The sequence below is a fragment of the Anomalospiza imberbis genome, chromosome 1 (assembly GCF_031753505.1).
Source record: "Anomalospiza imberbis isolate Cuckoo-Finch-1a 21T00152 chromosome 1, ASM3175350v1, whole genome shotgun sequence".
Classification (NCBI taxonomy): domain Eukaryota; kingdom Metazoa; phylum Chordata; class Aves; order Passeriformes; family Viduidae; genus Anomalospiza; species Anomalospiza imberbis.
The window spans coordinates 8,480,548-8,496,690 of NC_089681.1; the positions used below are offsets into that span (position 1 = coordinate 8,480,548).

Sequence of the window (16,143 nt, forward strand, 5' to 3'; positions counted from 1 at the left end):
GTTTTCCATTAATATCTTTGAGCAATAAAGATATGGAATGAATGCTTAGATACTGAAAAAAAACCAGATCTTTATAGCTTCAATTTGTAGGGATGTTTATTTTTAAGCAACAATTTCACTTCAGGAAAACATATTTTCTGTTTTTCCACAGCTAACCATAGCTTTAATTTACAGTAATATAAAATTCATTACATTATTAAGAAGCTGTATAAACCCAAATTCACCTAATAATGGAGAAAACTGTACATCTAGAGGTAAAATATGCTCAAGAAATTCATCAATGCAGGAGGGCTACTATAATAAAAAACTAAAAAGACCAAGTACAGTCTGTGACCAATTTATGAACTAGGTAGGTTTTACCATTTATGAATTCCTTTAAAATTCTAAACAAGTACAGACTGCAGTGACCATCTGCCTCATGAATGTGTCTATGCAATCTACTTCAGCACCTTCTTTACAAGCATGAATATTTCAGTGCATGAAAAGGGAACAAAGTCAACAACAAAAAAGTCTCTTACCAGTGATCTTGTTTAGGCGAGCTCTCTTTGCCTGAAATGAGTTGCCTAGATTACTTTTCCTCTTGTGTGATAACGTGCTCTCTGCCTGTACAAAGGCCATCTTTGGAACATCCACTACAGGAAATCCTACTTCTAAACACAAGAAAAACCTCATTAACTCGCATTTCATAAATGCATAACATCCAAAATACTTAAATATCTCAGAACTGCTAATAGAATACTGTAGTAAAGAAACTTCAAATGTTTATAAAAAAGGAAAATTATACATTCTAAAGATCTAGAATTACATACTGAAACAATAAATGGAGATTACCTCAAAATTTGTATTTTTTACTTAAAATGAACAAATCTTATCAACTCAGATACAGTTTCAAACACCCCTGAATATGGTTATATCATGCATATTGGAATTCTTTTTGTCATGAAACAAAATCAGGGATTATCTCACAGGTAAAAGAAGATACAGGAATATCAACCAAACTGTACAGTGAAATCATTAATAAAAAGCCATGTTCTGCTCTTGATAAAGCTAGTCAGAAGTTTAGCACAAGCAGTAAATGCTGACTGAACTAGATTTATCTGATAAAAATAGTTTCTGAACCTATTACCATTATGTATCAGAAAGTTATCTTAACAGCAAATGTGACATTTTCCTCTAGAAATAGTGTTATTACTTAGCTGCAAAATTAGCAACAGGAGTCCAATGCTACAGAAAAAAAATCTTGTATTTAGAGGATGTGCTTTTACCAAATGTGTCACTAGATGTAGGCTCCTCTTCCTTTTTTTGGACTTCCTGCATGATTGTAGAGGTTGAGGTTTCTTCCTTTTTTGAAGGGACTTTTAGCCATTTTCTGTCCTCTTTATCTTTATTGCTGTTTGCACTGGTTCTAGGTTTACTTCCTGCTTTGTTCTTGGCTGCTGCTGCTGCAGCAGCTTTGACCAAAGCTATCCAATCCTCCAAAAAGGAAAAAATGGTGAGTAAGTATTATAAAGTGCCTAAGACTCAAACAGAAAATACTCATAAACCCAGTGAACTTTATCTAGAAATGTTCAAATGAAATTCAATTATTTTTATGGTTACTACTCAAAGAGTAGTAAAATCGGCCTTCCCAAATTTCCAAATAAACTTGAAGTATTATCAGTATGCCACATGGATAAAAAGAAAAAACATCTTTCAAAAAAACCACTGTATATAGAATTCTGGCTGTACACATTCCCTGTTAAATTCCTTTTTGTGTCATTGCTTTAGAACCCAGGAGCTCCCAGTCCCAGAAGATTGACATTTTTCTTACCCTTCTGGCTCTGAAACACACAATTCCATAGTTGCTGACCAATTATGCAAAGCTACAGTCGCCTCAAAGCAGTGTCCAGCTGCATGGAATTCCTCCTGAACTAAATTGATAAACCAGGGATAACTCCTACCTCATTACACCTTTGTTTCTAGAGCAGCTACAGACTCTTTTACTCTTTTTGTATTACATGTTACAGGTTTCACTCACTAATTTCAATGAAGTACTCTTTAAAATGACCGAATTTCACAATCTGAATTTAAGGTAATTAAGTGTCATTTTGCATAATTGCTTATTTGTACCATACCGAAACATTCAAGGGGTGAACAATACATCCCACCCTAATCTACTTTTTGGCACTTAGACCAAGTCAAGCCACCCTACAAGCAAATGGAGAGAACTTCCTAGGCTGAGCCAAGCTCTTACCACTAGTTTAGAGCAATGAGACTACAGCCATATGTCTCCTGAATGTCAGGGATCAATCTGACTGCAAACATTGTAACTTGATCCTTTTGACTAAAGTATTTTTTTAAATTTTCTGTAACACTGAGGTACAGAATTCTTCTGTGGAGAAGTTATATGCACTATAGAAGGCAGTAGAAATGATCAACCAGTCAGAATGAAGCACCTGAGTGCTCTGAATTACAAGTACTACCACAGACAAAAAAAATATGAAAGAGACTTTTTGTCTAGTTACCCATGAGTGCTTCACAAATTGTACTTTTTTTTTCCCAACTGCACACAGACTATTTTATTCTGGAATATCTCCTTGTTGTTATGTCATCACACGAGATACCTAAAGTAGCTTGATTCTACAAATTTTTTTCCAATGCAACCTTTTCCCCACTCATTACATATTATAAGCCTTTCAAGTTTCTGTTGAGGGTTTCTTTGCCTTCTTTGACATATGAGGAAATCATAACACAAATACAGTGTATTTGTGCAATACATACTTCTTGCATTATACTTTTTCTTTTCCATAGTTCAATACTTCTGAATCACTGCTTTACAAGGGTTACGCTTCTTCTTTGTGCCAACTTACGTACTTAGAAACAACAACAGTTTTGATTCCTCTAAGATAAAGTGTTCCATGTCCACACTCAGTGCAAGATGCAGACACTCACACTAGCCAGCAGCAAAGTTTGGAAGCACTTTGGCAATGCTCACACAACAGGCAACTACTGAGGCCACATGGTGACATGCCAGCACAAACGAGCGTGTCTAACTGCCAGCTGCATTGTGCATTGTCAGTCAAAAGCACACATACCTCTCTTTTGCCCAGCCACCTATTAGCTCCAGTGCATCCAGAGCCTTGCCCATCCAGCAGGACAAAAAAAGGATTGAGCTATTTGTGGTGCTGAGGAATTAGGAGACCTGAGAGTAGAAGTCTTACACTATACCCTGGCTAAGGGTGAAGAGGATCAGTCACACGGCTGGAGATTAGATCTTATGATAAAAGTGGGAAGAGGAAGTAAGTGCAGCCTGCGTCAAAACAGCTTCTAAAGAGCATCCTAATTTTCGGTCAAGCTAAGCACCCTGATTCAGAAGATATCAAGCTTCAAAAGACAATGCTGAACCAAGTATCCTGGTCTAAGTGCAGCTGGTGCAACATGGAAAGGAGTTTTGTGATTTTCTTTGTATTTTATTTCACTGTTTGGATACTGTTCTTACAACATGGAGCTTACAGCAGCAGGACGATGAAGCAAACAAGGGTTGAACATTCAGAAACCAGACAAGCGACACATTCATTATGGTGACAGTTACACTTTTTTCCAGATTAACATGTAAATTTAAACTCAGTGAAGAGAACCTGAAGCAGTTGGGATGGTCAAGATTATAACGAGAGATTCCTTCCAACTTAAAACAACTTTGTGATTCTGAATTGATCAGAAATTCTGTTGGTCCATTTTTGTTTTGGCTGTGGAGTAAGCACACAGGCACTAAAGTGACACAGTTAATGCCTGCTTTTTAACCATGAATTACTGCTGAGTGATTGCTCAGCAGCTCAGCTCCTGACATGTGTGAATTATTTAGCATCTAAGATGGTAATGTGACTATATTTCTTTTGTAGAGCCCAGGAATTCCTCCTCCAAAAGGATACATTTGTGTCTTTTTCAGAATTTTTACCAAGAAATTAGCAAAACAATTGAAGAATAATAGTGGGATCCTAAAGCATGATAAATTCTGAAATCTGCCTCAGGCTAGTAGTATGATATCTATTCCAGCAACCATCATAGCAGGACACTAAATATCACAGGAATCACAGAAACTAGCCACAAATTTTAAGAGCAGGAAAATTTCCCAGATCATACAAAGACAAGGGCCCAAATATGAACACATTAGAAATTAAGAGTAAAAGCAAAATCCTTCTAAGAGAAATTTTCCCTATTTTTCTTTCATTTCCTGACCTGTCTCCCTATTGGAAGTAGCTGTGTAACTGAACCAGCTACTCTGCATCATCCAGCCTGATTTCCCACTTCCCTCAGTATCTCACCTCAGTGAGCTTCTCATTTACATATGTAACTTCAAAAAATATAAAATACATCCAAAAATGTGTATTTCCTTCTTTTCTTTTCTTACTAAAATTCAGCTTTCAAGTAAGCTGAGAAAACTGACAAGAGAATAGTAATGGCCCACAGCAGTTAGAAAACAAAGCATTACTTTATGACTACTGAGGAAAACTGTCATTATGCTAATTAGATTCACTAAATCAAAACACAGGAAATTGCACGATCAAGAAATACATCAGCAGAAATTAATTAACGGCCTTACACATCAATTGGCTAAAAAACTTGTATTTTAAAATATTGCTTGTGTAACTATAATCCTGCAACAGTGGGAAGGCAAAACAAGAATAATTTCCAAAATCCAATCCTTGCGTCAGCAGCAGAATTCACACATACATCGCTCTCCCTTCACCTGCCTACAACCACCACCTTTTTGCTTCCCCACAGCTCTAAAGATTCAGCTGCTTTTTCCTCTTCTGTCACACCATAACTTCCAACTCCCACACATTCATACATACACATACATAAAACATGAATCTATTGACTGGCTGATTCCACATCAAGCCTGGATTCCTTACCCTCACCTTTCAATTCTACACAGTCTGCCCCACCTACATCTTGGCTCACATTGTCTCCTGTCACATCTTCTTTTTTCCTCTGGCCCATTCGCAAATCCATGCTTTTTCCTCAGCTTCCTCTTCCTGTGTGCCAAGTCCCCTCCCTCTCCTTCAAATCCCTCCTCAAAACTCACTTCTTTTGGTTCGATTTCCGTCACTAATCTCAGCTCCGGCGCTATCTGCTCCCTCTCGCGCGCCTGATTACATCGAAGATAAAACAAAAAACATGAAACAGAAAAAGTAAGTTATCCAAATACTTCATGTGTGCTCTCATAAGGGCAGTCTCAATATCCCTTTTCTCCCCTCTCTGTACTACGTTAGTCACAGATCTGTGCGATTTTGATTAATTTGTGCTTGTCTGAACCACAGCTGAGCCTCAAGACTCATTGTACTGAGACAGAAATATTTTTCACTCTTTAAAAACTTTGCCTTTCCACCCTCATTACTGAATTTTATTAAAACACACTTCTGCTGCAACTCAGAAATAGTTTGAGTGCTATAGCACTTACAGTCTTTTCCTTCAAGTCACACTAAGCTCAAAGTATTAACTAATCTCTATCTCTCTCCAAGGAATTAGAATTCTGCATGCTTAGCACACATGTTCCACAAAGATCATAAAATTTGTTATATTTATTGATGTACTAGAACTTGAAGTATCTTAAGCTTACACTCATCTCTGGAAATGTATTTTTTTGTTTGGATACACATAAAATACAAGTTGTAAGTTTAAATGAAGCACGAAGTGTTGCATCTGACAACTCTACTTAATTTTTTAAAACCAGTTTACAGCCTTGGCATTTTTGCAACCTATACATAGATTTTAGTAAATATTTTCTTACAAAATAAATAATGGAAAAGAACAAAAACATCCATGGGAATTTGAGGCTTAAACAAAGGTCAGTCTCAGATAACTGATTTTCAACCAAATCTTAGTTAATGTTTTCATTATGAAATAACACAAAAACACTTACAAAAACAAACATTTTTCCATTGCATTATATGCAAAAGAAGTTGCAAGAAAAAATATATCTTTGTCTTTGAAAGCTACAAACTTTCATGCTTATTTCTTATTTTTCAGGATTAAATGCTACAACTAGTACCAATCACCACTACAGAAAGCAGAGTTCGAGGTACTCTTGTATTCAGACAACTTAAAAATTCTAAATCCATCTCACAAAGTGTAAATTTGTGCCCCCAATTCCTTCTCAAGTTTTCATTGAAGCAGCCTACATTCAACCCCCGAGATGCATAAGTGGCACCATAACTCTCAACTACTGACAAAAATTAGAAGTAACAGATGAGCTGGACTGCCACCAAACAAGTCTGGACAACATAATGGTTGTGAAGTAATGGATTTACTGGGTTTTTTTAAAGCTGAAATTGCCTGTGGCCTAAAGAGTAGTAACTCAAGATTAGACACAACATTGCTCCCTAGAAAAAGCACAGGACAGAATCAGGGAGCTCTTTCCACTGTCACAAAAGGCTTATTTCTTTTTGTTCACAAACACATTACCCAAGTTTTGCTTTTTGTAAGTAAAAAGAAACACTCAAGCTTCCTAACTTATTGTCATACTGACAGTATTCCTTGAAATACTACACACTGGTTCAACAGAGTTACTGTAAGATTGCAGCAAGAAGCCAGGGTTAGTGTGACTATAGGTTTCAGTTTAATCTCCTTCAGGAAACATCTTTTAAATAATGCAGTGGTGTTTGCACCAAGCTCCAGTGTCCTTTGCATAGTGGATCAACCCTACCATACAGCTACCTTTAACTCTGGAGGCCAGGACATGGAGATGCTTTCAAGCCAATTCAATTATCCACCTGCTCTGGTCACAATAGGGCTGGCTACAAAGGTAATTATGAAATATTTGAAGTCTGCAAAGTTAAGAGTATTCTGAAGAAAACTAAGAGCAAATAAAGATTAGTTTTCAAGGATTTTGTCTCAAATAGTTTCAGTGGAATAATTTCTCATTAAATATGAAAACACAGTTACCATGCAAGATAAATGCAATGGCATATGTACTGAAAGCACGTAAGAGTTTTCAATGATGTTTCCCATTCACAAGTAAAGATAGGCCTGGTGACTAAATCATGTTTTCTGCTTCATAATCTCCCTCAACTTCTATTCAGCATCTCTTCTTTATCAGCAACTGGATGTTATAAGAGACAAGAAATACTTATCTGTCTGATTGCCCGGAAGTTCTGATACAGGGGGCAAAAACCCCAAAGTCATGTTTGCAAGAGCATGTGGGCAAAAAGCTTTCATAGTAGCAAACAAAAGACATGGGCAGAGAGTGGGGAATAAAGAAAATTTAAAAAAAAAAAAAAAAAATCAGCAGCAGCACAGACTGCTGACAAGCTAAAACTTTTTTCCTGAAAAGATACCAGAGAGAAAAGTCATTGGATGTCCCTGGTTTTGTAAACTCTGTAAGACAAGGCTTTGTGAACAGATTAGTTGGCAATGGAGTGTCCAGCAGCCAGACATTTCAGTGAGGCAAGGCCACTTGAGAAGCACACCCTGAGGCATCATCCATAAACGGGTGAAGCAAGGCAGTGCAGGGCCTAGAATAAAGGCTTATCTAAATCTAGTTGTGCTACTGACACTTCTACTGTCTTGTGATATTTAAAAAACCAAATAAACAAAACAATGAAAACCGAAACAACTATACAAAACCTAACAAAGCAATTGCTTTAAGTATTCTTACCTGCCCTTTTGCATCCTCTGGCATAGATTTGATATGCATCCTTTTAAGACATCGAATAACACCATCATAGAATTGCACTGTGAATGTTCCTAGAAATGATTGATGGAATCATGATGAGTAGTCAAGAAACAAACACACTTTGTTACTATGAAAGCTTTACCTTTTGCATGTTACTTTGTATGACAAGAGTAACCAAGCGTTACCACTAGTCAGGAGCAGGAGAGGTAAAAAAAAAAAAAAAAACAAAAAACAAAAAAAAAAAAAAAAAAAAAAAAAAAAAAAAAAAAAACAAATTATGGCCTCAATGAAACCCTGCTTTAACACTGTTACTCTTTGTCCAGCTGGGCAATTTCAAGTCTGTTTAAACTATTGAGTCACTTCTGCTCATAATTCATTGAAATAGTTATGTAATATTTGAGATGCACACTAGGGAAACAGTTCAACTTGCATCCAAGTCCTCATTTGCTCTAAACTACAGTAAAAATGTCAATTTCTTATGCTCATTAGAAATATCGCCATTGTGAAGTATTTAATCTGTGTTCCTTGATTTTCCTATTTTGATTGTTTTTCTTCAATAAAGAGAACTAAAACACTTGTGAAACTTTTAATAGAACATTAACTGAAATCAACAACAGTACAAAATACTCCTAAGACTCTGCATGGGAGCTTCTGATCACTGAAACAGTAAAAACATTTTAGAAAGCATTTTGTCTTCTAGGAGGAGTTTCAGTTTTCAAATTTGATACAGATAAAAGACAAACATTTTACTAAATTAAATATATAAAAACATTTTTATTTAATATTGGGGCACAGAAAAAAACTTAATAGCCATATCACTTTTTTAAGCAGACTAAATCTACAGCACAGCATTTTCAAGCAGACCTTAACAATGGACCATTGCAATACATACCCTCTTTGTTAATTGCTTCAATCTTTGCAGGGTAATATCGACAGTCTGTCCAACGAGCTAGGACTTCTTCTCCAGGTTTAAAATCCTATTTCAAACAAATTTAGTAATTAATATTTAATTTTTTTTTCCTAAAAATTTAAGTATTATGTGCTAGAGAGTTTTAATGTAGGAAAACAAGTAAAGCAGTTTACAAAAGTCTAAGATAAAATAAATGAACCACTTACAACAAATTCTTCATCATCCTTCAACCCCTCTTTCCTTAATGCTGGTCGCTCCAAAGGTCGCAACCTGTTGCTGTCCCAGTAAATCCACTCATCGTAGCGATGGCTCCAGCGTTCAAAATGCACCAACATCTTCCCCTCTTCATAATCTATCTTCTCAATTCGAGATGGATACCTGGAGTGTTAAACACAAACTGCTAAGTCTCAAAGGTTTCTTTCTTGGTTTAGATACAATAGTGCCTACATGACCTTCCAGAAAGTTGTACTAGCACTTCGCACTGAAAACTCTCCAAGTCTAAAAAAGGCTACGTAACTGAAATGACTGGATAACATTTAGTCCAAGAATCTATAAACAACATTGAAAATTGGAATCAGGCAGAATTCAGCTCTTTCTGCCCTTCAGAGAAGTAGTGAAACAGATTCAAAAGTGCATAGAATCTCCTAAAAAAAAAGAAAGTTAATTACATCACTGATTTTTTTTTACCAGCATTTATATTAGGGCTGCTCTAAAGTTAACAACGTGTATGGAAAAGAAAGACCATAGGAAAAAGACAGCTGCCTTTAACTTTCACAGCATGTTTTTCAAACCAAGTACTACTGTGAACCAACAGTAAAAGAGCAGAGCGTGAGCAACCAATTTCCAATCCTACTGCAAATTCTTTAGCTAGAAAGGCAACTGATATATATAGGAAACCTGTCAACACCATCAATTTTGAATATAATCTCTCCAAAATACTGATTGCACTCTTAAAGGAGTCTCTAACACTATGTTCTGACTAAAATATAAGTAATCAGGAAGTACAGGTAACTGGACCTGCACATTAAAACAAAAGATGTCAATCTCAATTTGCTCCTTCTTTTCTCATGTTCTACTTCTTCAACTGCAGTGATGTATACAGCTTCCCAAGATTTAAATATCTCAGGAGCTACTGATTAAGAAAATCTCTGATTTTCTAGGTTACTACTGCAGCCACATTTCACCCTCACATCAGAATTCAGAGAGTCCAAGCTCTTGTTGTATTTCTCTCACCCTTATAGTTCAGAAACACTAAATATTTTTATACCCATTTTTAAGTCCCCATCTTTTTCTCGCTGAACTTCCAAAGAAACCCACAAAGTCTTAGTCTAAAATTGAAGCCTCATTTGCCACTCCGCTAATAAAATCTTTTTCAAGTCACTTTTTCAAGTCTTTCAAAGAAACAAGACCAGCCTCTCTTCCCCCTCTAAAGTAGACTGACAACAACAATCTAACAAGAAAGGTGGAGCTGATGATCTACTGCATTAACACAGAATGTAAAACTCATGGGTCAAACCTCTATCCCAGCAGCAACATTCTAGTTTAACTTTGAACAAGGCTTCATGATAATAAGTCAGCCATGAGATGGTTTTTCTAAGCCCTGCCTCCGATTATAGTTTCTTTTTAAGTCCATATGCTGCTACACTTAGAAATTTTATTCTAAAAAATTATTATAAAAATTCTAGGGTTTTTTTCATCTTCCAGAGTGTTCCAGTTACAGACTTAGAACTTGACACTAAAAAATCAGAATAAGCAGTAAGACGAGCAAAGCAAAGAAAAAGTCAAGTTACTGTTACAACAGCAAGTGTGTGAGAAACAATGTAACCTAAAGGAGTTCCAAGTAGAAGGACGACACAGAAGATATAAGAATATGTGCAAAATATTAATTGTCATGAGAGATCACCTTAGATGAGACACGAAGCTCAAGGCATTTATAGGTTGATTTCTCTTTGCTAAATACAATTTCTGCTGTCAATGTCTTTCTAAAAGTCCATGATATGTCCACAGAGATGGAACTGCCCAAGCCATACGCAATTAGTTATTAGGTAACCCAAACACAAGTCTCTATTTAGCAACAAACTATTATCCTCAATTTCCACTAAATTTAGCCACACATTGTGCCACAGATATGTACAAACAGTAATATTTCACAATACTGATCCCACAGTGGGAAATACCAGAACATATGTATTGCAGAACTTACTCTTGTAAATTACCCCCTGCACAAAAAGATCTTTCTGGTAATTTTGTACTTTTACTGAAAATAATCAATTTCATGAATTAAAAAGATTAATATGAAGACAATTACATTTCATACACTTCAGAACTTTCATGTGGAAGTTCTTTCTATCACAAAGTTACAATTAGACATTTGAAGACATACTGCAAAGGGAGACACAAATATCCTTCTTTACAGTACCAAAGAACAATAAACAAGGCCAAAACAACTTTCCAGTCAGGTTAATTCCAGCAGCAAATAAGCCACACTAATTCATCACAATGAAACTGATATACAACTGGATAACTGGATTTGACAACACTTCATCACCACAAACCAGAAAAACACACTCTAAAATTTGAGGAAAAAGCCTTCACTTTTCAAAAAAAAAAAAAAAAAAAAAAAAAAAAAAAAAAAAAAAAAAAAAAAGAAAAAGACTCAGACCAGCACACTGAAACTCAATAATTAAGGAGTTTCTTTTATGGGAAGAAACAATATTCTGCAAATTGCAAATTTTGGATGAGCTTTTTCAAAAACGTCCTGGAAAGATCATGTAGATCATGTAGTAATCACAAATGAAGTTTCATCCAAATTTCAAGGTGGTTTGCTCTTGCTTTTCAAAGAGAGAACAAGAGAACTGCTCTTAGCTGAATTTATTTGCCCAGTTTACACACTGCACACCCTCCATTCTCAGGTTCCAATCTTGGCGATTCCAACCCATTAGAATTATGCAATATTTTTGGAAAGCCTCAGAATGTGATATGGCTTAAAAACTTACACTATGAAGCCCTGGACACGCAACAATAGTGTTCTAACATTTATACAATAAAAAATAATTTAAAAACTTCCCACTTCATTTCTTGACAGTGTAAAAAAAAAAAAAAACACTGATTTTTTCCAATGCACTCAACACACATTAACAAATACACAGACAGGACTTTTTTTTACATCATCCTTTTAACCCTTCAAAAGTGACCAAAAAGTGGTGAATTGCCTTGTGAAATGGGACAATAGGCATTTCAAGCTCTTGTATCTTTTGTATCTTTTTGTAAAAAAGATACAAAAACATTAGTAAATTTGCCCATGTTTGTACCTACAAAGTCTACAAACACACTCATACTTCTTGCCTTTGCAACACTGGTTTAAAAAGTGCTTCCTTCTATCTCATAGAGGATATAAAACCAAATACCCTCCATACTGACTTCTCACAAATAGTGTTCTAGTGTCTGCAAAATCTGCAAACATCTATTTCTAGGTCCCCACATTTATTAAATACAAAGCAGACTTCACTTCCCTTTCAAAAACCTGCCAGGTAACCCAGTCAACTGAAATCCAAAGCAAGGACTGTACCAAGTAAGATTTCTCAAAGTCTTTCAGGGAAATGACTTCCTCCATACTGGGGGGGCGGGCATGGAATCATCCATGATAACCAAATACCATCCAGATAATCAAATATACCGAGAAGCAGTACTGTTGTTCCAACAACTAACCTATTTTAGAGGGGCTGCTTCCATTCCAGAAACCAGGGCCATCCATCTGTACTTTATTACCTAACTTAAGAGTTTAGATCGAGCAAATTAATAAATACTATGGTCTCAGATAAACAACAGTTTTTTTTTCAAATCAGTATCTGCTGCTTACAGGACAACCAGTAGAGAGCTACAGCCAAAAAAAAAAAAAAAAAAAAACCAAAAATATTACAAAAGGAAGAGATACATCCTTAAATACATCAGCTTCGCAGGGACAGTGTCCAAATTGTGGGAGCTGACAGCTCAAGAACTGTCTTACACACAGACATGCACTTACAGGTAAGTGCAGCTCTACTGCTTTTTCATTTGCTCTGTCAGCAAAGAGAGGCAGAAGAGGGTGTATGCACATGTATCCGTTTATGTATGAGATCACAGGGGAATTCAAACTGAAAGCAACCTCAGAAAGCCTTTAGTCCAACCTCCCACTCAAAGCAGGGTCAGCTACAACAGGCCAGGTTTTCCAATGGAAAACTGGAGACTCCACAAACTCTTCAGGCAACCTGATCAACTGCTTGGCTGTCCCAAGAAGAAAAAGATTATCCTTGAACCTAGTCTGAGTATCTCATTTCAGTTTGTGCCTGTTATCTTGTCCTCCAACTACCTGTAGGGTTTGGCTAAGTCCTATTGATAACAGCCCTGTAGGTATTGGAAGACTGACAGTGGGATTCCTGAAGCCTTCTCCAAGCTAAAGAAGTAATTTCCTCACTCTCTCTTTATAGGTCATACACTCCTCCAGCCCCTGATCATTTCACATACTTAATAATTTTCTATTTTATAATTCTCAATCCCATCTCATTTATTATCTGCTGCAGATGATCAGTTTTGATTAGAACTGCAGTTCATAGTTTGCTTTAGCAAATTTAAATGGAACAAGTGGTACAAGTTCTTTATGCAAGATGATCCCCTGCAACAGCATAACTGCTGTACTTGATAAGGCAGCAACTGCAGTTACCTCCACAATACAGCAACACTAAACATGCTCACTGACAGCCTGTCTTGTCTTTGCTGACCAGTTTGACCAGGCTTTCTTCTACTCTGCCAGAGTACATGACAAATGACACCAGTGATCCAAACACCACCTGCAAAAACTTCATTCAAAACTACAGGGCTTTAAAGCAATAAGTTGTCAAGGCACACCAATGACGCCTCAAAACTTTACAGAACATAAATGAAACACCAGATGCCAGGAGTTCAATTTCAGCAACTACTACACGGTTGAAAATTAAAGACCTGCAAAGTACCTCAGAAAACAAAAACATACTTTACTGTATTTTTCCTTACATCCTCTAGAAACCTTTCTTGATTAACATTTTAAATAGTCATGATCATTAGATGACAGCAAGCTTTCAGAAAAATGGAGAAAAAAATTAAAATCCTTTTAAGGGCTATTTTTCAGCAAGTGCTCTCAATTTATCACTTGCAGAAAGACTGAGCTAAGCAATGCCAATGATCTTCAATTTGGCTTTTGTTAAAAAATAATAAAGAGATTTCATGTAAGTTCAGCAAATTTATTTTCTTTGAAGTATGTATTTCTGCATGCAAATGAGCAGAATGCATAGAGATTATATATAGAAAGAATTTTAAAAACATCCACCACCCCCTTATGCAACAGAAAGCCAACTAAAAAAAAAATCCCATAGACTATCATTGCAACCCTTGACACCCTAATAATAGCACTACAGTAAATTTTCTGTCACAAGGTATTGGGGTTTGTATTATTTTGCATTACTAGTTCATTTGAAATACCGTCCTGTTTTCATTGTTGCTGCAACTGCTAAATTTTGATATTAACTTTCTTCTGTACATTGCACCACAATAGTTTACATGTATTTAAACTTGACCTGGGTCTACCTGGTGGTACAGGTAATAGATCCAATCCTGGAAAGTTCAGGATAAATTCTATTCTTCCTGAAAACACCCAGCAACTCAGCTGCAGAGCTTGTGACATGGCCATGCCTGACAATCCAAACCTAGATAAGAACTCCAGCACTGACATGCAACCCTTCCCTGGAAAAAGCTGGGCAGGTCTGACACAAACTATACACTGGATAGTCAGTGATTTTTTTTGATTGCATTATGCTATTTTTACATATTAATTTTTGCTACCTGATTACATAACCAACTATCTCTAGTCACAGAAGATGCTATAAAAAGTTTTATTTCTCTATTTTGGATATTTTCCTTATCCTGCCACTCAGTTACAGAATCAATATGCTGAAAACCCAGTCTACAGCAACAGGTAAGAAAAAGAACAGTTCTATAAACCAAGTCCTTTAGAGTCCATTTATTAAGACAAACACTCTTACTATAATTAAAATCAAAGCTCTACAAATAAAGTTTGCCCCAACTTTTTATACAGAGCACCTAACACTGGAGCAGACACGTCAATAATACACAGGCTTCTCTCTCACATCACTTGGAGTTAACAGGATCATATTTACAGAACATGCTGAGCTCTCCAATAATACAACAGAAAAACAGCCACACACCTCTACATTTCCTAACCCTAATAAATCAGAGAGCAGCTATGAAAAAACTTCTAAGTAGAAGCATCAGCTACTTTTGTCACCTACTTTAACAAAACCAGAAATTTTTCAAATTCAACTAGCATGGCCAGCACACCTCAACAAATCAGCCCACTTGCTTTAATAAAATTTTTACTAACAATTTTTTTCTAACAATTTTTTTCATCAGAACAGCTCCTTTCACAATACACATGCTGTGCAGCATAGTCCTTGTGTCCACAACTCCCATTTTATAGTCTTTGAATTCACAATACACCTGGGTGGTTGCAGAGTCACAGTTTTAAGCACTTCATTCCTCCAGCTGTTTTATAAAAACACAACTGTATCTGCCTATCCCAGGAACTCCAATTCAGGATGTGGGTTTGCTTTCTTTTCTAGAATCAGTTTTGTGAACCTGTCAAGTGTGACAACTGAATACAAAACAACTCCCCTTGCATGCCTTCAAATGAAGACAAAAGAAGTCTTTGATCAAGAAGTTTGCCTCATTGACACACCAATCATCTTGGCCATGACACTGAATTCCACAAGACCCCAGAAAGGCTCTTTGCTTGTTACACCTGTACAAGCCACTAAGAGCAAATAAACACAAACGCACAGAAAAGTTTAGCTCGATTTCTGAAGTAAGAATATTTTCCTAGAAGCTAACACTTTTAACAGACTTAGGTGGAAATTCTCGAGTGGAGAATAAAGTTCACGAGTGGAAATTGTCAACTGATGGGTGGACTGGTTTTTATAATCAGTTATCAAAACACACAAACTATACAAACTAATTATGCTCTCAGCAAATACTACACAATGCCTTCCATACCATTTTTGCAAATAGTCCAGTGCCTCCAAACGAGCACCAATCTCAAATGTGATTCCAGGACGATTTGGAGGCTTTTTACTCATCTTGATATTGTCTTTTTCACCACCTTTGAAGGAAGGAAAAAAATTGCATTAAAACACATTATGTTGTTTAAAACGTGTCATTGACAGCAAATATATTCCAGAGGGTGAAAAGATGCAAAATTTTGATCCTGACTTTGTATTAACTGCTTAGCTTACAGAAATACAGTCAGGGCCTCCCCCCCAAAAAAAAGCATCAAAAAACATCCATACATACTTTTATTCAGATTTCTTTCCCTTCAAAAATATCTGTAATCAACCTTTAGTCAAAAAATATTAAGGAAAAAACCATAGTACTCATCTCTGAAATTGTACTAGACTGTACTTCCTTCACATCATTTTTAAGCAAAATTTAAATATACCTACAGTTAACATGTGTATTCTCCTCGGGTGCAGAAAACGTAAACGAAGAAAAACTT

General features: G+C 36.2%; 1 protein-coding gene across 10 annotated transcripts in view; it reads right to left on the reverse strand.

The window, feature by feature from the left end:
• PHF20L1 (PHD finger protein 20 like 1) overlaps positions 1-16,143 on the reverse strand; it is a 52,630-nt gene that overhangs the window by 35,740 nt on the left and 747 nt on the right. For 5 of the 10 annotated variants that reach the window (XM_068180754.1, XM_068180744.1, XM_068180733.1 and 2 more), the window contains exons 2-8: positions 15,645-15,750; positions 8,771-8,942; positions 8,547-8,631; positions 7,637-7,725; positions 5,066-5,128; positions 1,266-1,473; positions 519-650 (exon numbers count right to left, since the gene is read on the reverse strand). In XM_068180754.1, coding sequence (XP_068036855.1) covers positions 519-650; positions 1,266-1,473; positions 5,066-5,128; positions 7,637-7,725; positions 8,547-8,631; positions 8,771-8,942; positions 15,645-15,727 — 832 coding nt within the window. In that variant the 5' untranslated portion in view covers positions 15,728-15,750. The remainder of the gene's footprint in view (positions 1-518; positions 651-1,265; positions 1,474-5,065; positions 5,129-7,636; positions 7,726-8,546; positions 8,632-8,770; positions 8,943-15,644; positions 15,751-16,143) is intronic. The other 5 variants (XM_068180764.1, XM_068180698.1, XM_068180774.1 and 2 more) reach the window with 3 other exon arrangements.